The following is a 24,130-nucleotide window of genomic DNA, read 5'->3' on the forward strand; positions in this document are numbered from 1 at the left end:
TCTAATTGATGATCAATGGCGATGAATTTTCAAATATTTGAATTAATCTTGTATTCACGTCTAACCGCCATATCCGCGGTCATTAAAATTAAATATCGGAACTTCCAGATTCGGGAGAACCCTTGCAACGCCTGAAAGTTCCCATCTATGGATCTTAATGTAATCTATTAACAAGCTTTTGAAATGACATCTAGGAAGCTTACTCAGCCTTCTTGGAGGCCTTGGTGCGTAGCTTCATTAACAAGTAAACAAGAGCGTACGAGCTCAGTGCGAACAGGGCAACAATACCAATATCGCGCCAGCCGTAGTAATACTCCTTCAAGTTAAGATTCTTGAGGTAGTCGCTCCCCTGCTTGTACTCGCAAACCTTGCAGTTCTCACTAGCGTCCGGGTTAAGCAGGTTCATGTTTGCACCGATGGTGGCCATGTAATCAGCCAGGTAGTTGGCGCAGGTGGATCCGTTCGGAGTGTTGAAAATCGCCAGCTCGCTCTCCTTGCAGTTCACCGGGGTGTCCCAGACGTCAAAGACAAGGAGGCCACCCATGAGGTAGTTGAAGGGGTTCAACCAGTAGATCCAGTAGCGCCAGAAAGCCTGGATCTGGGCGTATGGTACCAAGACACCACAGAAGGAGACCAGTGTTCCGATGATGAGGGGGTTGACTAAGGCGGCAAAGGTGGCGTTGGGAGCGTAGGCGGCGACGAATTGACCAATTCCAGTGTACACGAACTCGTAGAGGAGCATCATGAGGAAGGTGGGACCGGCTTTGCTGGAGTCGTTGGGGAAGCCGACGGTGTAGTACCAGCAGACAAAGTATAGCACCGCGCAAAGGCAGAGGTAGGGGATTTCAGAGACCACGAGGGCAGTCACGAAGGCGATCCAGGAGTACATCTTGGATTTCTTCTCGCGCTGCTCGTAGATCGAACGACGTTCGATGAACAACGGCTGCAATTGGTTGATGACACCCGGGGCGACGAAGATAAAGTTGAAGATCGTGAATAGACGGAGCTGCATGCTGCCGACACTCTCACCGATCATCCAGAATGAGAAACCGTTGAATAAAGCAGATCCAATGTGCAGGGCCATCTTGTTGTTAATGTAGTCGGTGTTGCGGAACAAGGCAGTGCTCATGCGGGTAGTCACCATCTTACACTGCTCCGCAAGCGATGTGGCGAACTCCCGACCATCGTCAGATGTGCCAGGGGGTTTAGATGCAGCGGTAGCGATAATCCGGTCAAGCTCTTGGTAAGCCTTCACGTGCTCGGGAGACTCCAACCAAACCTGATTCCAATCTCTGCCTTGGCTCAGCTGACCCGAAACGACATCAATCATGTGTTCGGCAGGGTTGGTGTTAGCTGGGCAAGGGGCGCCGTAGCGGTCGAAATAATCCTTAACAGTCTGACCATTGTCACCGATATCTCCAAAGTAGACGGTCTTACCACCCTTAGCGAGAAGCAGTAAGGTATCGAATTCGGCAAATAGCTGAGCAGACGGCTGGTGAATCGTCACGAGAACAGCCTGACCAACATCCGCTAACTTGCGGAGGAATCGCACAGTATTGTAAGCAGACTGGCCATCGAGACCCGAGGTAGGCTCATCCAAGAAAATCAAGATGCTAGGCTTGGATACAAGCTCAACACCGATGGTGACACGCTTACGCTGTTCAACACTCAAACCAGCGCCAACACGGCCTACAAGAGTATTGGCCAGGTCATGCAGCTCCAGAAGGTCAAGGATTGTGTCGACATATTTCAACTTCTCTTCACGCGGCACATCCCTAGGCTGACGCAGCAAGGCAGAAAACTCCAACGACTCACGGACAGTAGCAAACGGTTCGAGCACATCAAGTTGCTCACAGTATCCAGCAGAGCGCTGGAAAGAAACGGGCAGCTCGCGACCATCTACCATGATAGAGCCGTTGATAGTACCATCAGTCTTACGCTGGGCCAAAACATCAAGCAGAGTAGTCTTTCCGGCACCCGAGGAGCCCATCAGGGCTCCCAGCATACCCGGCTTGACCCAGCCGTAAACATTATCAAGCAACAGTCGATCACCAGAAGGAGTCTTGACAGTGTATTTCAAGTCCTTCCAAGTAAAGACGGAGGTATTCCGGACGAGTTGGTTTTCGATATCACCAGAGTCACGGGCATCATTCTCAGAAGGCTTGGTCTTCTCCTGAACCTGGGCCTCCTCGTCACCCTTGGATCGCTGATTGTGCACAGCGAGTCGTTCACGAGGGATAACGAGGCAGGTTCCGCTCTCGCCGGGAGACTGCCATCTAGAGGTGGCAATGATAGTGACGACGACGAAGAGAACCCACCAGGCCCAGTTGATACCGAAGTTCCTCCACAGATGCGAATGGCTGTATGAAAGCGACGCCAAGTAATTGTCACCAGAAACGGAAGTAGAGCCATGAGTCGCACCACCAACACCAGCGCAAGATTGGTATCGCGAGTCCGTGTAGCCAGCGCCATTAGGAATGAGGTTGGTTCCAACGCAAGGGATCTCCTTATCATGGAATTCGTTGGAAAGAAGGGCCTCAAATCCGTAAGCCAAGGGGTCAATCCAGAAAATCCAACCAAGCCAGGGGTGCATTTCAGGTTTTTCGATCATATAACCAGTGTACATGATAAGAGCGGAGATCATGAATCCAGAAACCTTAGAGGCACCGTCAAAGGTCGAGAAAAGAGCACCAACAGCTCGGAAAAAGGCAGTCATACACTGTCAATATTAGCAGGGGACTTTGGTTGAGTGAAGAGCTACTTACCATGGTAGTCGCAAAGACCATGATCCAGTAAGTGAAAAAGGCCCCAGCAGACATGGTCAAGCCAACCATGAAGTAGACAACCAGCGAGAACATGCTGATTTGGAACAGAAGAACAGGGATGTCTGCAGTGATCTGGGCCAAGCAGAATGCAGCCGGGTGGAAGTATGCGAAACCTTTGTGTTTAATCAACACAGGACGACCGCTGAAAGATTCCGTGACCTCAGACATCGCAAGTAAACTGTTGTAGAGCAAAGAGAAGAAAAGGGCACCGGACTTGACAAACAGTCCACTGGAGGTATCAGGAGCATTGTAGAAAAGCGATCCAGCAATCAAAGCTTGCATCAAAGTCGCAACCTGCTTGATGATAAAGCTAGCCTTGTCTCCCCAGATAATCTGATACTGCCGCACAATACAGGCCTTCACCTGCTCGGTGAAGCTCACAGTGAGTGGGCTGTTACTAGGTAGATGCTTAGAAGTCTCAAAGGCAACACCGTCTTTGAAATCTTGTGTACGCTGTTGCGCAATGTCGGAATTCGGGTAGTCGTATTCGGAGATCATTCGGCTATAGATAGGCGACTGCTCGTAGGTGGTCCGAAGAGCTTCCTTGTTTCGAGGGAAGCGGTTCTCATATCCCTGACGGATACGGCGCTCAGTTGGCACCGTGATACCAGTGAGGAAATCGGCCACGTTGGAACCCTCACGACAAATGAAGCCCGCCTCCTCCATGAAAGGACGTGCCTCGGAACGAGGGCCGTAGTAGATTTGCTCACCCTCGTCAAGAACAAGGACCTTATCGAAGAGATCGTAAATTCCGTTACCAGCTTGGTAAAGAGTGACGATAGTCGAGAGGCCCAGTGTGTCCGTCATGGCGCGAATCGCCTTGGTCCACTCTAGGGCGGTACTGGCATCGAGACCACGGGTGCTGTTATCCCAGCAGAAAATAGATCCACGGGTAGCCATACATTCGATGATAGACACTCGCTTGCGCTCACCACCGGAGACACCGCGTACGTACTCATTACCGACCTTGGTATCCTCAGTGTGCGAAATACCCATCGATTCGAGTAAGAATTTCTTCGATTCCTCGCGGTAGGCCTCGGCAGATTCAACGCCATTCGGAAGCTTAAACGGAACCTTAAGGCGGGTTGCAAAGTCCATGGTCTGTCCCACGGTCAGGGTAGGAAAGAAGACCTCCTCCTCGGTATTGATGACGATCTGACCGCGGTACTTGTTTGCTTCCTCGGCAGTCAATGAACCGAATCGAACGTCGCCCTCCACCGAGTTGTATCCTCCTCGCTTGTTCGCCAGCATTTTTAGTAGAGTGGTACAGCCCGAGCCCGGCCGGCCGAGAACCAGAAGCATCTCACCGGGTTTGACGCAACCATGACTGTTGTTCAGGATGGTACGGAGCGGGGCCTTGTTGCGCGACTCCTTGATGTGTGTGGGGATGTTGAATTGTGATAGGACATTCTCGTTGACAGCTGAATCTGCGCCGATCACCTCCACATTGAGGTTTTTCCAAGTGACACCCAATTCCTGGCGCTTGAACCCAGAGTTCAAATCACGCTCATGTTGCTGTTGGAACCGCGAGAGTAAGGCCCAGTCGTTATTGTGGCTAGCTGCAGAGCTGGATGGAGGGCTGTTTTTGACAGAAGTATCATCTCCAAAGACAGTCACTGCCGCACTCTCCGTCTCTCCTTTGATATCAATCGACCCTCTCCGGGACGATGAGGGGTGGTTAGAACCCTCCATGATGAAACCAAAATTTGTTTGGTGCTGACCCCGGTGGGCTACCGTGCCCCTTTAAAGGATTCATTGTTCGATTTCCCATAACCTTTCAAGTGGGTTTCCAAATGTGACCGAATTTCCGATTTCCAATCATAGCTCGGCATCAGGGGGGATTTCCGAATAGACCTCCGACACCAGTGTCTCCACGCGGCGAACCCGATAGATCATTAAACTTCGGAACCCTTTTCGGACACAGTGATTTGTCGAAAAGAACAGGGATCCACGTCATCCAACGAAATTTCTGCTCTCGAATCAAGGTGGATCTCTAAGGCTTCAGGGATGACCCACCAACAATAAAGACACGGAACCAGGAACTTCCGCTGAGTCATCTTTCACTTAAACTCCATTCTTTAAATATTGCATCTTTAGTCTCCCTCTTTTCCATGTAAAATATGGTAGAGCGTTTGACCACCGTTCTGATAAAACTCTCCGATCGTTCCGTTCAATTGCCATGATCGATTGATCGGCGATTGTCGGTACTAGTGGCAGCTCGGACTCCGGTGTTTGCAGACTGCCGCTGACTCAGCGGTATGCCCGTATCCACCCAGCTGATGGTTTAATTCAATGGACACATCAGCTAGACACAGCCTTGTTTTGAGGTGCATTTGAACATCTGAGACATCTGAAATCGGGGTTAGGAGAATCTTCATAGTATCACCGCTGCTCACTTGACCGATATCCAGTAGGATGACCTGTGGACTCGGAACAATAGATAAACTATACTAGGAAACCCCTGTCCGTAGTTATGATTATCAATTATCAATCTATTTACTCCACATGTTAGGGTTTAACATATGATCTTTTTCCATCTTGCTTTAAATTCCACTTAGCAGCACGCCAACAGCCTCTTCAGCTTATTTCCGGTACAATCCATGCATTCCAGAGGTAACTATCATGAAAGAAGAGAGGTTTTGTCTGTCAGGTGACTCGATTTCCGTCAAAGCACCTTAATAGCAACTGGGTAAACAAAACCTGGGCAGGTACCATATTGCAACCATTGAAGCTTGAAGGTGGGAATTCCCTCCTAGACAAAGTAGGTTAGTACAAAATACTTATCTTGGTGGCATTTAGAGAGCTGTGGGGCCGAGAAGCCTAATCGTCTGCGCTTATAGCGCCTCCATGGCACGTTCAATCAGCAAGTCTTCTCGTGGAACAGCTCCCATGGATAAAGACTTTTGAAAGCTGTTAGATATATAGGTAATATAGGATAGAAATCTCTTGTCTGTGACTACTTACCATACTTGCTAATTCCCATTGTCAGCACTATATTCCCAGCAGGCCTTTGAGACCATCCAGGTGCGCAGAATAAAATAGACCAGTCTTGTTGGTCATTTTATGCGGTGTTGTCGCGTTAAAAATTCTAGCACTCAAGCTACAGATCCTTGGCTTCATCATTTGTTCAGTGCTTTGATCCCACGTTTTTGGCCCAACCCTTAATGCCTTAGCATGTTAGTCAGGGTGTCAATATCCCCACTCACAAGTTGATGGAACAACTCTGTATTCGTAGGACTCACGTGGTATTAGCTTCTAATGATGATATATTGATTGTCAGTGGGTTGGAGTTCGCTAGACTTATGGATCTAATGGAATTTTTCGCCGAGAAAGAGCGAATATAAATGTATAGTCTGCTTGACTGGGTCAATTCAAGTCCTAAAGCAGTGTATAATATATCAGTAAATGGTTTTCGGAAAACACCACGCGGCATTGAAAAGGGAAATTTCAATCTGAATCGATAAAAATGGGATCCCAAAACAATCTCCCGACTTGTGAAGACTCGGGTCTGAATGATGGAATGCTATTTATGTTGATCTCATGTGCAGAATCTGGTTTCACATCGAGAGGCTCAAATGCGGGGTCACTTTCAACTTCATGTTCTGTTTCCAGTGCAGAAATACGTTCTTTTTCGGCATTGGCTTTGTTCAATAGACTTTGGCAAACCCCAGCCAAGGATTCGATATATTTCGGGTTCCTTCGTGGGTCAAAGCCGATATGCGCCTTGGTATCGTCCTGGGGTTGGGTTTCTGTCGGAAAGCCAGTACGCGCTCGGGGCTCGATTTGGTGCTGCAGCTTCATGTCAACCCCAAGTTCGATCTCTTCCTGTGAATCCAGGTCAAATTGCATATTGAAACCGGCCTGTGGCTCGATATCGCCCTCGGATTGAATCGAGATTTCTGTCTCGGGAATGATCGTCCTGGAGTTCGTTGTGACCTGAGACTCAGCGTAGGGCTTTCCCTCGTCCTGAGAACTGGCACCAACGAATGATTTGACCTCCAAGTCCTTCTGATCAAGGTTCTCAGCCTCTGGATCTGCAGATGTGTCCTCACCACGACAGTTGTTGCAACGGACTTGCTCCTCTCCATGTTGGTCAATGAAGGTCACCCGATACCCATCGTGGCCACCATAGATGCAGTACTTTTTCTCCTCCAGGCAATAGAGACAGATTCCGGAGTCCATCAAATTTATATTGCGGGGAATGCTGCAAGAGAGACAAAAAAGGTAAGGAATGGTTGGTAATTCCGCTTCCGATTCTTCTGAGGTAGTCGACATATCCACATCTGAGTCTATCTCTGTCGGGTCGGTAGATGGAATGTTGACGCAAGGCGAGAGAGAAGAGGATTCTCGAGTAGGTGTCTTAGTCGGCTCGAGGCTAATATGCATCCCTAGGCTTGATATCAGCAAGAATGTCTTAATTAAGAGGGGATGGGTACTTGCGTTCGGATACCAGAGAATGACGTTGGTTCTTGGGAACGAAAGAAAGGAGAATCTTCGGCTTAGATTCCTCCCCCTTCAACCGTCCATGGCTTTCCCTCTCGAACAGCTCACGAATCTCCTTCATCCTCCGTTGGTGATTCTCCCGCTGCCTTTCTCCGGCGTTCTCCACCTTCCATTGTAGGCGCCTCGCCCTTCCTCCGGGATTCTCAGCCTCCCATCGCAGGCGGTTCTCCCTTTCCCATCGTAGACGATTCTCCTTGTCCTTCCATTCGCGTTTCTCTGCCTCATAAAGCCTTGGGTTTTCCAGCCTCCACAGCTCGGGATTTTCAAGCTTCCACTGCTCTGGATTCTCCCTTTTCCACTGTTCAAGGTTCTCCACCCCCAGAAGTGCGCGCTGAGCCCTGTCCCTCCTCCCACGCTTCCAAATCAAATCCTTCTTGTTATATGTTAGTAGTGGAAGTCCAATTCACTAAAACCCATGTTCACATCGACGTACCTCACGGTGGATCTTGCGACACACACTACACATCTTGCATAGACGGTAGCCGACCACTGATATGAACTCCTCCCATCCAAAAACATTATGGCACTTGATGCAACGCAATGTTTCATCACTCTCGAGCTGGGGCATGGTCCCAGTCCGCATGAATGACTCCATTGAGACCAGGGTAGAAAGGAAATGAGAAAGAGTCTGAAGAAAGTCTGGATGATTCCAGGGCACAATCAAGCTTGGCTTGCATATGTATCAAAATGAGTTCAATGGTGTTGGTGGTCGTATTGCGGGATTATGTGGCATCAAGCAGCAAATCACCGTGATGCGGAATAGAAATTGAGAACAATGGTACAATCCGTTGGTCCCAAAAAAGGCAGTCGGTAAGTCAGTAGAAAAGAGTCAGCAGAAAGAGTCAGTAGAAAAAGAGTTTTCAAGTAATGTGGAAAATCTCTTCAAAATGATTGATAGGTGTAGATATAGTATTAGCAATAGAATAAAACGATACTTATAGTGTTCAAAAATTGGGAATTTACGGCACAGTCATGCTAGTTGCCCAACATGAACGATAAAATCGAGAAGCGCGTCTCACCAGGACACACGAAATAGACATGGCGATTTTCTATGACAGGGCCAAATGAATTGCCGTCATCCATGCAGACTGGGTGTTCGTCGCTTTCACCCGTGTGCAAGTGCGATATTAATGTCAAAATCGATTTGAAGCACCTTGGATGCAGCTGGCTTACATATCAACAAATCGATGGCGTTCATCTGGATTTAAAGTGAGTTTCAATTTTGATATCCTACGCTCATTGCGAGTTCCAATTGATGCATAATTTGATCATTCAAGTGAAGTGTCTTTTTAGGAATATATGTGTCCTTTCTGAGTCCTAATAAGGGTCCTAGTAATATATGTCATGCTTCTTTTAGCAATAGCTGAATGTCAGGAATTGGTAGGTCGACTACAGATATACTTGCGCACCTATAGCAGCCTCTTGCCACCTGCAATCAGGTATCCCAAAATCAAGGGGTCTATCCAACTAGCCACTAGCTCTGTCGATATTGTATGCTATACTTCTTATTTTAGGACGGTTAGCTTGTTAGTCGCAACTTATTACTGATATGATTCATCTTTTCACATAATAGTCCAATATTGTATAGGATAATCACAGCCGCAATAGTTATAGTTATACTAAGTTAACTAGTTATAACTTATTGTTTATGATTACGTAATTAGTGATATACGCAGTGATGTAAATAGTAACGTGATCCACGGTCGCCCGAGCGACACGGCCGCGCGAGCGACCCCATCGAAAATCCACTTCAATAATAATACATACTTTTTAACCACAACAAAAATGCCACCCCAACGCTCTGAGAAAAAAACAAAATTGATAGAGCAAGAAGGTCGCCTTTTATTAGCTATAAAAGCTATAAAAGATGGTAAATATCCCTCTGCTGCAGCTGCTGCACGATCTTTTGAGATACCTGTCTCAACTTTGAAGGCCCGGATCAATGGGCGCGAATCTGCTGCTGAAAAGAGGGCATCTGGTCACATATTCACCCAAATTGAGGAGCAATCGATAGAGAATTGGCTACTTGATATGGACTCAAGAGGTGCAGCTCTTACTTTGCCTATGTTGCGAGATATGGCCAATCTTTTACTTAGTGCAAAGAAAAACACACCATCTACCACTGGTATCAATTGGCCTTCTCAATTCATCAAACGACACCCGAATCTCTCTACTCGACTCTCTCGTAAATACGACTATCAGAGAGCACTCTCAGAAGACCCCCGGATCATTAAGCCATGGTTTGATTTAGTTCAAAAGACCATTGAAAAGTGGGGTATTGTTTCAGACGATATCTTCAACTTTGATGAGAGTGGTTTTGCTATGGGTATCGGCGCAACACAAAAAATTATCACTTCTGCAGAATACCACGGGAAAAGAGCTCTTTTGCAGGCTGGAAATCGTGAATGGGTAACCACAATTGAGTGTATTCGAGCTTCTGGAAGTGTTATGCCTCCACTCTTCATTTTCAAGGGAAAAATGTTTCCAGAGCATCTACGCCCCTTTCTCCTTTTGAATCAAAAAGGAGCACGTCTCACTATGAGTGAAAATGGCTGGACTACCAATACAATTGGTTTATGGTGGTTGAAACACCTTTTTATTCCAAATATTGGGACAAGAGTGGGAAAATATTGCCTACTGGTCCTCGATGGCCATGGGAGTCATTTGACCCCCGAATTTGACCAACTTTGCGAAGAAAACCAAATTATCGCAATCTGCATGCCTCCTCATGCCTCTCACCTTTTACAACCTTTGGATGTGGGCTGTTTTTCGGTTTTGAAGAGGCTTTATGGAGGAGCGGTTTCAACCTTGATGCGGAATGGAGTGAACTCTATTGATAAGGAGGATTTCCTTGAAATAATCGCAGATGCGAGAATTGGTGCTTTTAAGACCTCTACTATACAAAATAGCTTTTCAGCTACTGGATTAGCACCATTCGATGCTAATAAAGTCTTGGAAAAGCTAAATGTGCGCCTGGATTCTCTTCCTCCTTTCGAGATCATCTCTCAAAGACCACTCTCTTCCGGTAGTGATAGTGATCCAAATACTCTTTGGACTCTCTCAAAATTCACAAAATCGCAATCTCGGATCAAAAAAGGTCTAGAATCTTCTTCTTCAATCCTTTCTTCACCAACAAAAAGGGAGATTGAGAAGACCTACAACATGACTATCAAAGTGGTCCACCACCATATTTTTCTCCAGAATCGCTGCGCCCAGCTAGAGGCTACCAATAAGAAACAGACCAAAAAAAGAGAGACAATACCAAAATTTACTACCCAGAAAGGCATCTTTGGGGGTCTAGAGGGTGGTGAAGATGATGTGGTCTACAAGGATGAAGATGTAAGTAAAGATATATATTTACCAGAGGTATCTACAAATGCGGTTGTTGAGCCTACCTTACCTTCTATGCCTATAATTCGGCGGCAAATGACATGTTCTGGGTGCGGGATAAAAGGGCATACATATACTTACTGCCCTACTCGCTTTAGATAACAAAATTTATGTCGTTTTTGTGGTTTTAATAGTCATTGAAAATTGGTGATTTTTGAAAAGTTGGTGGGGTCGCTCGCGCGGCCGTGTCGCTCGGGCGACCGTGGATCACGTTAGGTAGCGTAAATAGTGATATACGCACTTATATACGAAGTAATACTGTAGGTAGAGTTAAATAAGCAGTTGCTTATGCAATAATATATATAAAAATACATATATTTATATACCTACTAGTAGTCACGCAAATACTTTATGTCAGTACATAATTAGTCACTTACCTAGTCGCATACCCAGCCATGTACTTGGGTATATACTCAGTTGTGTACTTAGCTACACACCTAATCACTAGGCCCATGTGCGGAAAATGCGCAATCTGTGAATAGATTGTGCAAATCTCCGTTCCGCTATATACATATAGGATAGGATAGGAATAGGATATACTTGGTCACGTACCTAGGCATACCAGTATCGTACCTAGCGATGTGTACATTTACGTATACCACCTGGATATATACAGCTTTTGGTAGGACTACGCTAATTACAAACATTCCGTTTCCTGCAATAAGATTTCGCTTCATGATACGATATAACCTTTCAAATGTTCAAACGCCTATCAATGATCTTTTAACAGTCCCTGATAAATTTTGTTTATCTGCTACATAAAGAGAATTAGTACGGACCATACAGCCTTGTGGAAGTGTATCAGAAGTAAACATACCCTACGTCACATATCCTTAATTTGCTGGAAGCAGATAAATCGAGCTAGCTCGCTCCTTCTACTAGCAGTTTCCAGCTCAGACACAGCAATCTCAAGCGATCTCATATCCATCTCTTCATCATCCCCCATCAACGGCTCATCCGCTCCCGGAAGTAGGGGCAGCGCGGGGGCATCCATAGCAGTTTGTAACGTGTCAAGTCGATACATAAGATCTTGCTGAGCTAAACGCTGCATGGAAGTACACGCCAACACATGCCGAATATCAGGCTCTGAAGCCCGGGCTTCTTTTTGAATCTTTTGTAATGATAATTCGCATAATCGGTAGGCAAGCTGATCTGAATCGATCGATGGATTGTGTGTTGCGTATGATGGAGGAGTCGGGTTGACTACACGCAGTTGTTTTCTCCCTCGATGGAAACTTGGGGAGAGGTTGCGGCTGATAACTCTGGTAGCTTGCATGGTGAAGAATAGTTGGTAAAGATGGGGAATTGGGGTTTGCGTAGAGGGAACATCGGGCGTTTTGATCTAAGGTTGGAACTTTTGATATCGACCCATTCAAAGTTTGTGTCATGGACAAGCCATACCGCGTCATACCATGCGAGTATGGGTTTTGCTAGGAAATTCCGTCAAGTCTCGTCGCATGAATTTCGCCACTGCATCATGCCACCTGGGCACGGTCGCGCAACAGCTCGACCAATAAGAATTGAGAATTGGCGTCCGTTGATCTTCATAATCATGTATAGACAGGTGCTTTAATTTCTAGAGTTTGAGTGCGTTGGTAAAAATATTGCCGTGATTGTAGAAACATGTTTAATCCCAATGAAGGTACAACTTGAGCCAAAACATTGGTCTTTTCCACGCTCATAAGTTCTATACCCACACTAGCCCAGTTTTAAAGTTAAACTTACCCCGCTCTGTTTATCCTGGCCCGAAATATAGACCCTGGAACTTACACAATTACCGAGTGACATCTGGAAGAACCTTGTATTTCAAAGTGGAATTTAAGCCAAGTGGAATCAAGGTGATATTTGGTTGTACATCTCAGTGAGAACCAGATTAGCCTTTTTTTTAGATGCTCCTGTTAACCCCACACTGGCACGCCTTTCCCGATTGCGACCCCGAACACCTTATACATTCGAGACCCAATTTTCTTCCAGGGCCCACCAATCTTCATTCGTGAACAATGCAGGTCTATCGCAGTGACTCACTGATACCGGGAAAGACAACCGATAGAAAATAAAGCTTCAAATCTGCTCTTCGCAAAACATTTCTATCCAGATATTTACTATGGCCGAGCAAAAGCACACAATCACCGAACAATGTTACTCAATAGAGTGCGACGGACCTTCGGCATCAGCTAATATGCACGCCACAATGTACCCTGTACACAAAGAAGCCCCGCAGCCAGAGGTGGTATTTTCAATCATCGAACCACCAGCACAGCAGTCGTCCGTCACAACACACATTCTAGACCCGGGTCCCAGTGACTTTCCCGATGGCGGTCTCCGATCATGGAGTGTAATCATGGGGTCATTCTTCTTACTAATGAGTACATATGGCTTGATGAACTCCACCGGTGTGCTGCAGAGTTATTTTGCGACGCATCAGTTATCCAATTACTCTACCAGTGCCGTCGGTTGGATTCCTGGTGTTTTTCTGTTCTTCGGGCTTGGCTTGAGTGCTCAGGTGGGATCGATGTTTGATCGGTATGGACCGACGGGGATTCTTATTGCGGGGTCTGGATGCTATGTGGCGGGGTTGTTGCTGTTGGCAGAGTGTCGGCTGTATTGGCATTTTATTTTGACAATGGGGGTGTTGACGGGCACTGGAGCGGCGCTGCTGAGTACTGTTGCGTTGGCGGCTGTGCCGCATTGGTTTGATAGAAGGGTTGGATTGGCGATGGGGACTGCGATGGCTGGTAGTGGCGTTGGTGGTGTGAGTTTTCCCTTGATTCTAAGGGCGGCGTTCACGAGTCTGGGTTACAAGTGGGCCATTAGAATGTTGGCTCTCATTATTTGCGTTTTCTGTGGTTTGGGAATTGTACTGGTTAGGTCTCGCTTGCCGAAAGGTCGAAGCCGGTCGACTATCAATCTGCGGGCTTTCAAGGATGCCAGGTTCACTTGGTTGACACTGGGGACTTTTAGTAAGTACAATAGTCTCTCATATACGGTCGACGAAGCCACTGACACGTATACAGGCTTGGAATTGGAGGTGTTCGCCGGAATTGGTCTCTATCCGACATACGTCGTGATGCAGGGGTTCAGCACTTCTACTAGTGTGATCCTGCTCTCTGTGCTGAGCGCGTATGAGCAAACTTCTAATTCCTCTTCACATGTGGGCTGACAGATTGAATTGCTAGGTTTTCAACAATTGGCCGACTAATGGCTGGTGGCATTGCAGACAAATACGGGCGGATCAACACCCAAGCCATTCTTATCGCTCTCGGGGCTCTAGCCATTTTCGTCATTTGGCTACCGTTTGGGCACACTTTGCCCGGTCTTTATATGTTCAGTGCAGTGTTTGGGCTTGCATCGGGCTCTTTCCTGAGTTTAGCACCGGCATGTATCGGACAGATATCCAAGGCGAGTGAAGTTGGAGGAAGATTCGGGATTTGCTATTCCATTGTCAGCATAGCGTAAGTATCATGTTCTTCATCCCTTCTTCATAAAAGAATGAACTGATTGGTGTATCCACAGGACACTGATCTGCATCCCAATTGGGGGTGAAATGTTGCAAAAAGTGGGCAAGAGAGCAATGGTTGGGTATCTAGGAAGCGTGCTGATTGTCGCATTGGGCATGTTCGTCATGGCACGATGGACATGTCTCGGTTATAGGTGGAGATGGCAGGCCAAGATCTAAGAAGGCGCATTGCCTAGAAGGTTAAAAGATTGTGTAGATTTGATCATCGCGTAAAATTGATGTAGTAATGGTCGCGAGCTGCGAAGGCACCAAGGCGTCCAATAGATTCAAAAAAGATTTCTCAAGGGATTGACGACCATTCTTGCATGTAGGTATAACATATTCTGTTCCAATTCAATTCAAGGTTTGCACAATCGCGACCGATAGATAAAAGTATGGGTGCTTAGTTCTTCTCGCCACCCTGTCCAGCAAGGAGTTCCTCCCTACACCATATTAGCATATGCGGCGATAGACCACAGAGAGCAGAGATCTCATACAGGTGTTTGTCAAGTTCCTCTGAGTGCTTCTTGTTGTCCTTCAACTTCTTTCGCAGGAGTTCAATTCTGTGAGAATTAGCGACTTGGTCAAAGGGCTCAATCCATGGCAGATAGAACAGACTTCTCCTTCTCAAGTTCTCTGATGTACATTCCTTCGTTCGCAGCTTCGCGGCGAGCGAATTGGTCTTTCCTGTTACTGTCTCCAAATCAGCGTCATCGTTGACGTATTTCCACGGGTAAGTCTCCAGCGTACTCGGTCATGAAGGCTTGCGGCTTTGCTGTGCCAGAGTCTGCTCCAGCCATAACGGACGGGATGACAGAGAATGATCGACCGATAGCGGGTTTAGTTGTTGCGCGAGCGAAGGATCGAACGAGGATAGACTGCATGGCGTACGGTGCGGGCGGGAGGTGGAGTGGAAGTGGGGATGGTGCGGATGGAGTATCGATCAACGGAAGCAGGATGTAGCTTTGGCTTTGGTGTAACGGTGGAAGAGATGATCGAAAGATATGAGTAGGAATTATGAGGTGGTAAGGTGAAACAGTGGCGGTTATTCGAGGGATTAAGTTCCGGTGTGAAGATCATGTGGTGTTCTAGCAGGTCCTGGCTGAATCCGGGAGCACAAAGTGGCTCGATTCTGTCATCCGAATCTCCGCACTAGAGTGGATCTCGGTGGAGAACATAGACCCGGGGATGTCATGCAATCCAGTGTCCAAGTCTAGCTTGTAAAATATTTATTTAGCATTATAAGGTGTAAGGGGAAAAAAAGGTACGGTCGGAATCGAACTCAGGACCTGTAGACACAGCGTTGACTAAGGAGGAAATTCTTGAAATCTCCCTACGGAAGCTTACATTAACATAGCATCGAAGTCACTCTGAAGGCAATCTCTTAAGTTTGGCACCAGGGCTGTTCCTCACTTTAACCTCTTACTACGTTCTCAATTCCCCCTTTATTTTTCCATCCTCAATGTCGCACCCTCACTACCTTTACTATTGATCACCATGATCACCTACCACCTTCACTACCCCCACCACCTTTCCTCCTATGCATACCTTCAAATACTTGATAATTAGGTTAAGAAATCAGACTTGTAAAATTCCATCAAAACATTGGGTGTATTCTTGCTTAACGCGTCATATAAACATTTATCATAGCATATACCGGAATCCCTTTTGCAACTGCCTCGCAGACGCAAGGTCAATTCCCTCAAAGTCCGCAGTGACCTGCAGCCGACGAAGCTCCTTGTCAGTAAGCTGATGGTCCTCGTTCTCCAAGAGCTCCTGTCGCTTGTTGAGCATTCGAAGATTAAGATACATGAACAACGCACACATTCCTCCAATTGCCTGCAGAGCAATGCAAATACCCAATGCAGTTCGATAGTACGGAGCCTCGTTAGCAAAGTAGGTGTACGGTGTCCAGATACTAGCTGAGTTACCAATCGAGTTGATAAATGCATAGGCCGCAGCGCGTTTGGCAGGGGGGCGGGGAATAGCATTGGCGATCCAAGAGAAGAGGGTGCCGTTCTGGGCGAATACAAAGACCATCAAGAACATGGAGAAGTAGCGGGGGCCAAAACTGCCGACGGTCATGAAGATGACGAAGCCCACAATGGTGATTACTATTGGGTAAACGAAGAACCAGAATCGAACTTGCAACTTGTCTGAGATCCAGGAGTGAGAGAGACTGTAGAAGACCATGAAGACATATGGTGGTGCCACTAGCAGTAGTGAGATGGTGTCGTTGTAACCGAGGGTCTTTACCAGAGTTGGGAAGAAGTTCTGGAAGCCGGCTGCTCCGGTGATGCACATGTAAGCAAGAGCTAGGACGTAGGTTTTGATATCGGTCATCGCCATCTTCAGGCCTTTTAGCTGGCTAATTCCACCTTCTTCGTCCACATCTGCTTCGGCTGCCTCGATCGCAAGGCGCCTTTCAGCTACCCGACGCATCTCGGGTGACAGCAGTTTCCAGGTCTCTGGGAAATCGGGGAGGAGACAGACGATCAAGATGCCGACGCAGACGGTAATTGAACCCTCGATGATGTATAGCCATTGCCATGCCGACATCCCACGTTTTCCCTTCAGGCCGTGGAGGATTCCAGCTGCAATGAGGTTTCCAAAGGCGCCACTGACGAGCGATCCAGAGTAGAAAATACTCATTCGGAAAGCCAGTTCATTCTTCGTATACCATTTGGATAGGTAAAAAAGTACACCTGCGAAGAACGGCGCCTCTAGATGAGGGTTAGTAGTTGTTTCCCGTGCAATTGTGTATGTACAACTTACCGACCAATCCCAACAGGAAGCGACAAGCCACAATACCACCAAAGTTCTTGACCTGACTCGTCAGGGCTGACACGAGACCCCATGCAACAACGAAGAATCCCAAGTAGAGAGATGGTCGACCCATGTAGTTGAGAAGCAAATTACTCGGGACCTGCATCAGGATATAGGCTACGAAGAGAACTGATAGGCCAGTTTGGTATTGTGTACCTGTGAGATGAAGGTCCTCTGTGAGGCCTTGAAGCTTTGCTGCGGCATAATTGTTGCTAGTCACGTAGTACTTAGTATGGGCATCCAGAGTTACATCAAGTGAAGCTTACCGATCGATATAATTCAACAAGTACACCAGGACCACAAGGGGCATAATCAATGAGTCAATGCGAGTGCGCAGTTTGCGCTCGATGACCTTCTCCTCCTCGGTCAACGAGGCCCTGAATATGGCTTCATCATGAGAGACTGACGGCTTATCAACTAGCGCGGAATTTCCAATGACAGTCTCTGACCTGAGGGCATAGTCTGTGTTATCCATGATAGAAGAAGGGGACCCAACCTAGGAATAAACAGGGAGTATCTGGTCTAGAACAAAAGCGCCTTTGACGCCTGGGACGGGCCACATCTTTATCGATTTCGCTGCACCTCGGATCAGACCATGTTGCATGCATGATCAACCTAATACGAAGTCGTTGACCTCCTTCCGTTCTTTTACCCAGCGATCGCATTTACCCCGAGGGTGGATTTCTGGGGTACATGGTGGGACGTGGGGGACCATTCCAACTCCACCAGCCAATGATAGAAGAAGATCAATCAAAATCGCGGAGAGACGCCGTAAATCGATGGCGTCGCGAAATATTTCCTCGTCAGTGATAGGCTCGAACAAAGTGGCACACCCCACGCGGCTAAAGCCACTTACATCTGGGGTAGAGAGTCAAGCCACGTACACCGAGAGTTTCCTGCACACGGTTCTCGTGATGAAATGTGCCAGGCCTTTTGTCATGGCCAGATGTCTGTATTTATTCGGAGCAAGTCCGTGTGTTGAATATTCCTGTTTGCGGTGGAGTCGTGAATTCCATTTAGGTGTCGATTGGCGGGTTTGACTTTCTTCCCCGCGTGTGTTTCTCAGGGTGGTGTTTGCTCCGAAGATCGTCTGCTTGAGGGAGGGGAAACCTCTACCCGAAGCTCTTTATTCTTCCGAGGTCTTTTATTTGGTCTGACCTCATTTGGAACATGGGATGTTCACGCAATATCTCCTGGTCTGTTCTAGCGCATGGGCCTCAAATAACATCCGGTTTCCTGCATGCGAGTAAATCCCCGGATATTTAAAGGCCGCATATTTTAATTCAGATCTCATATGTAAGCCTTCAAATTAAGATGTATTCATGAAGTCAATTCATGTTATTTCATTATGGCATGCCGATCAATGTGCAATGTTGCAAAATGTGTTCTTGAATGCACACTTCAAGTCCGGCTTAGAGTACCGACCGCATCCTGAGGTACTTCGCTGAAGGGGCGCCCCTTGGCACGTTGCTTTGCTTTAGTTTCCTTCTCATTTTGCGTTGAGCAGATTTCGAGACAGAGCAGCACGTTAGATTGAAGCCATATACTGTTATCAAGCTCAGCAAATTAACCAGCCCTCACACAGGGGTTTCAAGTGGCAGTATCATTCCTTTGAAGCTTGAAGTATCGAACAGCGTCATTACTAGCCGCCAATATTGCGAAAGACAGCGACAGAGCCAACCCTAGCCAGAAATGAATGGCATTCGCGAACGTGGCAGTCCCGTAAATGCCAAGCAGACAAGATTCCCTAGGAAGAGGTCGTCCCACTACCTTGATAACCCATGGCTGGAAACTAACCCCCATGAAGATAGAGGCCAGTAAGGCGATTTCGTTCCCATACCATTGATCTGTTTGCAGACATATAAAGCTGATGAGGTAGAGAGCACAGAAAGCGAGGCCGGTCGCTACAGAAGCAGCCGAGCCTTTGCGGGCGAAATTCCATATGCCTGCAACAAACGCCAAAAATGACAGGCCCAATGCCGTATTTGTTGAGTAATTTGGACCTAATGGGTTGGGACGGCCTGTACGCGCGTACTCAATCGTCGCAGTCACTGCGAAAAGAGAACCTATTGTAGTATGTACTTGAATAGGACTTTCGTCAGCCTAGGCACAGGTTTAATTAGTTTTTGGTGTGGCCAACTTTTATGCTTAACCTACCATTGTCTTCGTTGATCAAAGGGCTAGAGAGTTGTTGATAAGGAAAGCAAAAACCATTACATCTCAAATAGAAATGCACTAGACTAGCGTTCTCGAGAATATTAGTCAGCGTATATAACCAACAAGTTAACTCACTAGTGAATGTGTTTCAGCTTATTCTAAATGGGGCTGATTCAGGACTGTTCAACAATAAGAGAATATTTGCTTCTATATTCGCAAAGTGTTATGTACCCAGTCTCCCACTCAGTCTTCCACTTAGAATCTTACCCGATATCCTACCCAGTACTCCACAATCTTCCGTACCGTACTCGTTTAATACTCGAAGTATTCTCCTAATTATAAGTAGCGATCTGGAAAGAAGAAAAGAGAAGTGGATGTCCAAAAAGGCGGCGGTAATCCCAAGTAGTACAACTTTACAAGGTTGATTAATTATGTCCATTACTCAGCAGACAAGGATTTTACAGATCAGGTGACCTCGGATGCCTACCGACAGGTACGAGTGGATAAATGCATGAATCCGTGATTCCTGTGAGATTCACATCGAAAGTTTCTCTCTCAGCAAAGTGGGTTTTTAGTCTTCCTGTTTATCTGAAACCTAGCATAAACCGTTGGGGATGATGGAATCTTAGTGCCTTGAGAGCTTCCCAAAATATCGCTTGGTTTATTGCCAATTGGCCTCCTGTTCCACAACTTCTCTTCCATCAAATCCGACAAGTCTCCTTGTAGTCCCAACGACTGACCCCTCATTACCATTTCAGGCGACTGACAGCCTTCTCTGTCTCAGGTTCTCCCATCACGCCAATGGAGTCGTCGTGTGGCGGAGCCGGTCGCAATTGGCGGAGCTGAACCACTATCTCGGCACCCTATCAGAGTCACCATAGAGCTTGCTATTAAAGCTACAACTGGGTCCCTGTTAAACGACCCACCGCTCCGAGAAGCAGATCTCGGTCGAATCTGACTTACCTAAATCTCGCAGTGTCGTTGGCTGCCGCCATGCTTCTCTCCTCTCTCTCCACCCCATAATCGCGTCCCCATGGTCGGAGAATCGCGACCATCCGCCCCCGACCTACGAGTCAGGAAGGCGCCAAACCGCCAGTCGCGCTCCTGCAAGGTCTGCCGGCTCCGCAAGGTCAAGGTACGTCCCGTGCTCAGATCGCCTGCGACGGGAGGGACCGTCACACCCGCACCGCGAGCCTTGCCGTCCCACTGAGGTCAATAGGGATCACGAAGCTGATTTCGATCGATTTACCAGTGTGACCGTGTTAAGCCTTGCCACGCATGTTGCGCCCATGGATACCCATCGAAATGCGTTTACGAAACGGTGCCTCACGAGGAGGCGCATCCGATTAGCCAGGCGGAGGAAATTCGAAATTTGCGGGCGGAGATCCGAGACTTGAGGGCTAGGATAGATGAGAGACAAGACGGTATGTGGCCACGCCCTGGTCGCGTCTAGCGGATATCCTTGGCGGTCCGATTCATCCAATTGTGGAACTTGTTGACCAAGTGCTGCAGGGTCTCACGATCCCGATCTAGAACGGCTGGACCGGCTTGAGAGCTTATTTGAGTCTATTCGCTCGGCCCCGCTTAGTGTGGTCGACCACCTTGTACGCGAGGTTCGATCCGCTCATGGTGGGATAAAGAAAGAATTGGTGCAGGTAGGGCCTTGGGAGGGCCATGACGGTAGGCCAACCATTTCGGTACTATTGGAGCCATTGCGGCATGCTCATGCAACGGTTATTAGCATATGCCGGCTACGATTCTTCGCGTGCTTCCCCACTGTCCGTTATCCCATTCCGCCAGCGAGGAACAAGCTCCAACTCGGAGCTCAATTTCAATGATCCGCTCACTGTTGACGAGGATGATGAGGATCGAATATCTTTGAGCAGCGGGTCAGACTCCTCTGGGTCATCTGGTGCAATTTCTTTAATCAGCATGCATGGACCAGCTGTGGACGTCTTTGTAGAACGTTTCGTCGACGCATTCAGCCCTCAGGTTGACATGAAGTCTGGCCGCGCGGGAGCATTAAGGGCTGCTGCGGGGATTAGAATGTTCTCGCCGCTCATCTCAGATGCATTTGAAGCAGTATCCGTGGCTTTCTTTGGTCGGTCTGTTCAGAATAAACAACTGGAAGCTTCAGGCTTTCGTCTGTACCCGCGCGTTTTACGCCAATTGCAGGATGCGCTGATTGATCCAGAGCGATCTAAGTCAGAAGCGACCCTAGTCACAGTGACACTTCTGCTCGCCTTTGAGAGTGTGGAGCGCACCACTCAAAGTGGCGTGCCAGCTCACGTCAAAGGTGCGGTGCGCTTAATTGAGCATCGAGGTCCAGAAAATCATATGTATGGTGTTGAACATCTCTTATTTACTGAGCTTCGCCCTTACTGGATTGGTGGTGCACTGGCATCTCGACAGCCTTCATTTTTAGCTCGCGAAGAATGGAAGACGATCCCGTGGTCGGCTGGGACGACCACCAAAGATATCCTGCATTATCTACTCGACCTCGCCACTGAAGTACCTGCTCTGCTGGCCCAGTCCGATGCGTTTAAGGAAGCGCAACAGGGTCGATCTATAATGGGCGCCCAGGAAACTGCAGCCAAACAGGCTGCCCTTTGGAACGGAATCACCGATCTCACCGCTCGCTTCTATCAGTGGTATCACGACTGGGTCAAGTGCTATCCAGACGGCCCACCCGAGGAAGTCGAACAAACGGGGGACCAGGGCTTCCCAATCTTCAAAAGACGTGACTTGCGCACAGGTGCTGTCTACGTACCAACCAGGCTCTCTTATCCGAACCTCCTCCTTGCACAAACTATGTGTGTCTACTATGCGTTCCGCCTGATTCTGTCTTCGATAGACACGCGCCCACAGGATCGGGTTGGTCTTCCAGAGCAGTATGAACTGGGGTGCGGTATTTGCCGCACGTATGAATTTTATATTCTCACGGCGCCAGGGAACATGATCAATCGTCTTGCATTTCCCACGCGCGTTGCATGGGAAGCTTTCCCAGACGGTGGGCCCGAACGGGCTTTCATGACCGAGGTTTTGACCTTGGTTGAGAAGCGTCATTCCCTGGCACTTTGGGGTGGTGGTATGTCGGAGCTCTCGACTCGTGAAGGTACCCCGCTCAACCAGGCGTGTCGATGATTATGATGATGATAATGATCCACATGTGATTGCTCGTGGATTTGGAATTAATGAGCACTAGATATCCTTTCGGCTAAGTTTCTGGGATATCCCCGAAAAGCATGCATCAATCTGATGTACTCCAGTACATATCTGAATATTAATAGTACATTCAGAAAAATATTCATGTCCCAATCGGGACTAGCGTAGGTACATAGCAGACAAGCTGCTATTTCATTGGATGGAATCTGCAGGAACGCTTCCCCACTGCTATTGAACTAAGACCCATCGGATTGAGACTCCACCATACTGACCAATCATAGTCGAATGTGTCCGATCTGCAATCAATAGTGTCAGCCACAAATGGATCCGTCGCGATCGTGGAAATGAGCTGAAAGAAAAAAAGGAGATAGATCAGATCTCTTTCCAATAGCTTTTGTCCGTGCCCATTTCCCATAAAAACCTTGATAGCCCGACACGTTCCATGGGTCACAGAATCGCTAAATCATTCATCATGCCTTCATTGCGTCAACTGTGTACCTCGGCCCTGCTGGCCGCATCTGCAGCCCACGCATCAGAAATCAACGATTTCTCCTGCGAAAGCTCGTCCAACCCCATCGTCTTCCTACATGGCCTGGGTGCCACCTTCTACGAAGATCTGAACTACATGCAATACTGGTTCCAAGCTCAGGGCCACTGCACGTACGCTAAGACCTATGGAGCTTACGAAGGTTTCCCATTCGTGGGCGGCCTGAAGGCGATCAACGAATCCGCTCCCGAGATCGCCGCCTACATCAAAGAGGTTGTCGAGAAGACCGGCAGCAGCAAGGTGAACCTGGTCGGCCACTCCGAAGGTGCTTTCCAATCCCTCTACGTCCCCAAATTCGAAGGCGTCTCGGATCTCATCGATAAGATCGTCGCTATCGCTCCCCCCACTCACGCCACTACCTTTGCCAACCTCTACGACCTCGCTTACATCGCCGGTAACTTCTCTCGTGAACTTATTGGTGATGTCCTGGATACTGTGGGCTGTGCTGCCTGTAACGACCTCGGCCCCGACGGTCCTGCTGTTGAGCGTCTGAATGATGGAAACCCCATTGCTCAGACTGGGAACAGCTTGACTGTCATTGCCTCCAAGTATGATGAGCTAGTCACCCCGACCACCACTGCCTTTGTGCATGAGGATGGAGTCAACAACATTTGGGTTCAGACTACCTGCCCTCTTGACCCTGTTGGACACATTGGTGAGGCCTATGACTTGAATGTTTGGAACTTGGTCAAGAACGCTTTGGAGGATACTCCCGACCGCGAGTTCATTTGCGTGATCGGCTCTCCTGGGAAATAATGCTGCCGATGTCAAGAGCAGAAAATATAGCGTCGGATTTCCTGGTCGCATTTTGACTGTATATATATTAATTACGTAATTACTTCAATTCATGATCTGCAAATATTGACAAGATTAGTACTCGTGCACAAAGTTCTTCGTATTCACCTCTTGTTTGTTCTATTTGTCAACGTTTGGCTTGCTTGGCTTGACACGTGCATATGTGGGCTGTACACCGCCTGCCAATTCAGTTATCGACATCTGACCGCCATTGAAAGGGAGCTCATATTGCGGCAGAATAACTACCGGAAAGAAAACATGCGGAAAGTGATCTCCACCACGTTGACATACCTACTGTTGATTTCCCATTGCGCTTTAAGACTGGGGACAGTCTTGAATTGTCCGTGCTCACCCAGAAGTAATGGTCTCCCTGTACCTCACTTCTTGCTTCTTTGACAATAACTTTTTCAAAGTCCGCCATTGTTT

The 24,130-nt window shown here is 47.7% G+C and overlaps 11 protein-coding genes across 11 annotated transcripts; 3 read left to right on the plus strand and 8 right to left on the minus strand.

The window, feature by feature from the left end:
* Window positions 1-199: 199 nt before the first annotated feature.
* Window positions 200-4,517, minus strand: N7520_005048 (putative ABC multidrug transporter; the record flags this gene model as incomplete). The annotated part of the gene is made up of 2 exons (XM_057138982.1): window positions 200-2,719; window positions 2,766-4,517. 2 exons carry the CDS (start codon window positions 4,515-4,517, stop codon window positions 200-202), a joined length of 4,272 nt encoding a protein of 1,423 aa, XP_056997189.1.
* A 1,755-nt stretch (window positions 4,518-6,272) lies between these two features.
* N7520_005049 (uncharacterized protein) lies at window positions 6,273-7,211 on the minus strand (the record flags this gene model as incomplete). Its single annotated transcript, XM_057138983.1, has 1 exon — window positions 6,273-7,211. The coding sequence occupies one exon, from the start codon at window positions 7,209-7,211 to the stop codon at window positions 6,273-6,275; it is 939 nt and encodes a 312-aa protein (XP_056997190.1).
* Window positions 7,212-7,239: 28 nt separating this feature from the next.
* On the minus strand, window positions 7,240-7,923 carry N7520_005050 (uncharacterized protein; the record flags this gene model as incomplete). Its single annotated transcript, XM_057138984.1, has 2 exons — window positions 7,240-7,698; window positions 7,762-7,923. The coding sequence occupies 2 exons, from the start codon at window positions 7,921-7,923 to the stop codon at window positions 7,240-7,242; spliced, it is 621 nt and encodes a 206-aa protein (XP_056997191.1).
* Window positions 7,924-11,541: 3,618 nt separating this feature from the next.
* N7520_005051 (uncharacterized protein) lies at window positions 11,542-11,994 on the minus strand (the record flags this gene model as incomplete). Its single annotated transcript, XM_057138985.1, has 1 exon — window positions 11,542-11,994. The coding sequence occupies one exon, from the start codon at window positions 11,992-11,994 to the stop codon at window positions 11,542-11,544; it is 453 nt and encodes a 150-aa protein (XP_056997192.1).
* Window positions 11,995-12,909: 915 nt separating this feature from the next.
* Window positions 12,910-14,394, plus strand: N7520_005052 (MFS general substrate transporter; the record flags this gene model as incomplete). Its single annotated transcript, XM_057138986.1, has 3 exons — window positions 12,910-13,838; window positions 13,895-14,170; window positions 14,232-14,394. 3 exons carry the CDS (start codon window positions 12,910-12,912, stop codon window positions 14,392-14,394), a joined length of 1,368 nt encoding a protein of 455 aa, XP_056997193.1.
* A 223-nt stretch (window positions 14,395-14,617) lies between these two features.
* N7520_005053 (uncharacterized protein) lies at window positions 14,618-15,098 on the minus strand (the record flags this gene model as incomplete). The annotated part of the gene is made up of 4 exons (XM_057138987.1): window positions 14,618-14,657; window positions 14,712-14,777; window positions 14,833-14,907; window positions 14,965-15,098. 4 exons carry the CDS (start codon window positions 15,096-15,098, stop codon window positions 14,618-14,620), a joined length of 315 nt encoding a protein of 104 aa, XP_056997194.1.
* Window positions 15,099-15,858: 760 nt separating this feature from the next.
* N7520_005054 (uncharacterized protein) lies at window positions 15,859-17,515 on the minus strand (the record flags this gene model as incomplete). Its single annotated transcript, XM_057138988.1, has 3 exons — window positions 15,859-16,937; window positions 16,990-17,252; window positions 17,307-17,515. 3 exons carry the CDS (start codon window positions 17,513-17,515, stop codon window positions 15,859-15,861), a joined length of 1,551 nt encoding a protein of 516 aa, XP_056997195.1.
* A 1,115-nt stretch (window positions 17,516-18,630) lies between these two features.
* On the minus strand, window positions 18,631-19,200 carry N7520_005055 (TMEM14 family protein; the record flags this gene model as incomplete). The annotated part of the gene is made up of 2 exons (XM_057138989.1): window positions 18,631-19,143; window positions 19,198-19,200. 2 exons carry the CDS (start codon window positions 19,198-19,200, stop codon window positions 18,631-18,633), a joined length of 516 nt encoding a protein of 171 aa, XP_056997196.1.
* A 1,030-nt stretch (window positions 19,201-20,230) lies between these two features.
* N7520_005056 (Zn(II)2Cys6 transcription factor domain-containing protein) lies at window positions 20,231-22,341 on the plus strand (the record flags this gene model as incomplete). Its single annotated transcript, XM_057138990.1, has 4 exons — window positions 20,231-20,332; window positions 20,450-20,621; window positions 20,710-20,877; window positions 20,939-22,341. 4 exons carry the CDS (start codon window positions 20,231-20,233, stop codon window positions 22,339-22,341), a joined length of 1,845 nt encoding a protein of 614 aa, XP_056997197.1.
* A 493-nt stretch (window positions 22,342-22,834) lies between these two features.
* Window positions 22,835-23,665, plus strand: N7520_005057 (esterase/lipase family protein; the record flags this gene model as incomplete). The annotated part of the gene is made up of 1 exon (XM_057138991.1): window positions 22,835-23,665. One exon carries the CDS (start codon window positions 22,835-22,837, stop codon window positions 23,663-23,665), a length of 831 nt encoding a protein of 276 aa, XP_056997198.1.
* Window positions 23,666-23,824: 159 nt separating this feature from the next.
* On the minus strand, window positions 23,825-24,125 carry N7520_005058 (uncharacterized protein; the record flags this gene model as incomplete). The annotated part of the gene is made up of 2 exons (XM_057138992.1): window positions 23,825-23,946; window positions 23,996-24,125. The coding sequence occupies 2 exons, from the start codon at window positions 24,123-24,125 to the stop codon at window positions 23,825-23,827; spliced, it is 252 nt and encodes an 83-aa protein (XP_056997199.1).
* Window positions 24,126-24,130: the final 5 nt, after the last annotated feature.

This window comes from Penicillium odoratum (assembly GCF_028828045.1).
Source record: "Penicillium odoratum strain IBT 22623 chromosome Unknown utg000004l_segment0_segment0, whole genome shotgun sequence".
Taxonomy (NCBI): domain Eukaryota; kingdom Fungi; phylum Ascomycota; class Eurotiomycetes; order Eurotiales; family Aspergillaceae; genus Penicillium; species Penicillium odoratum.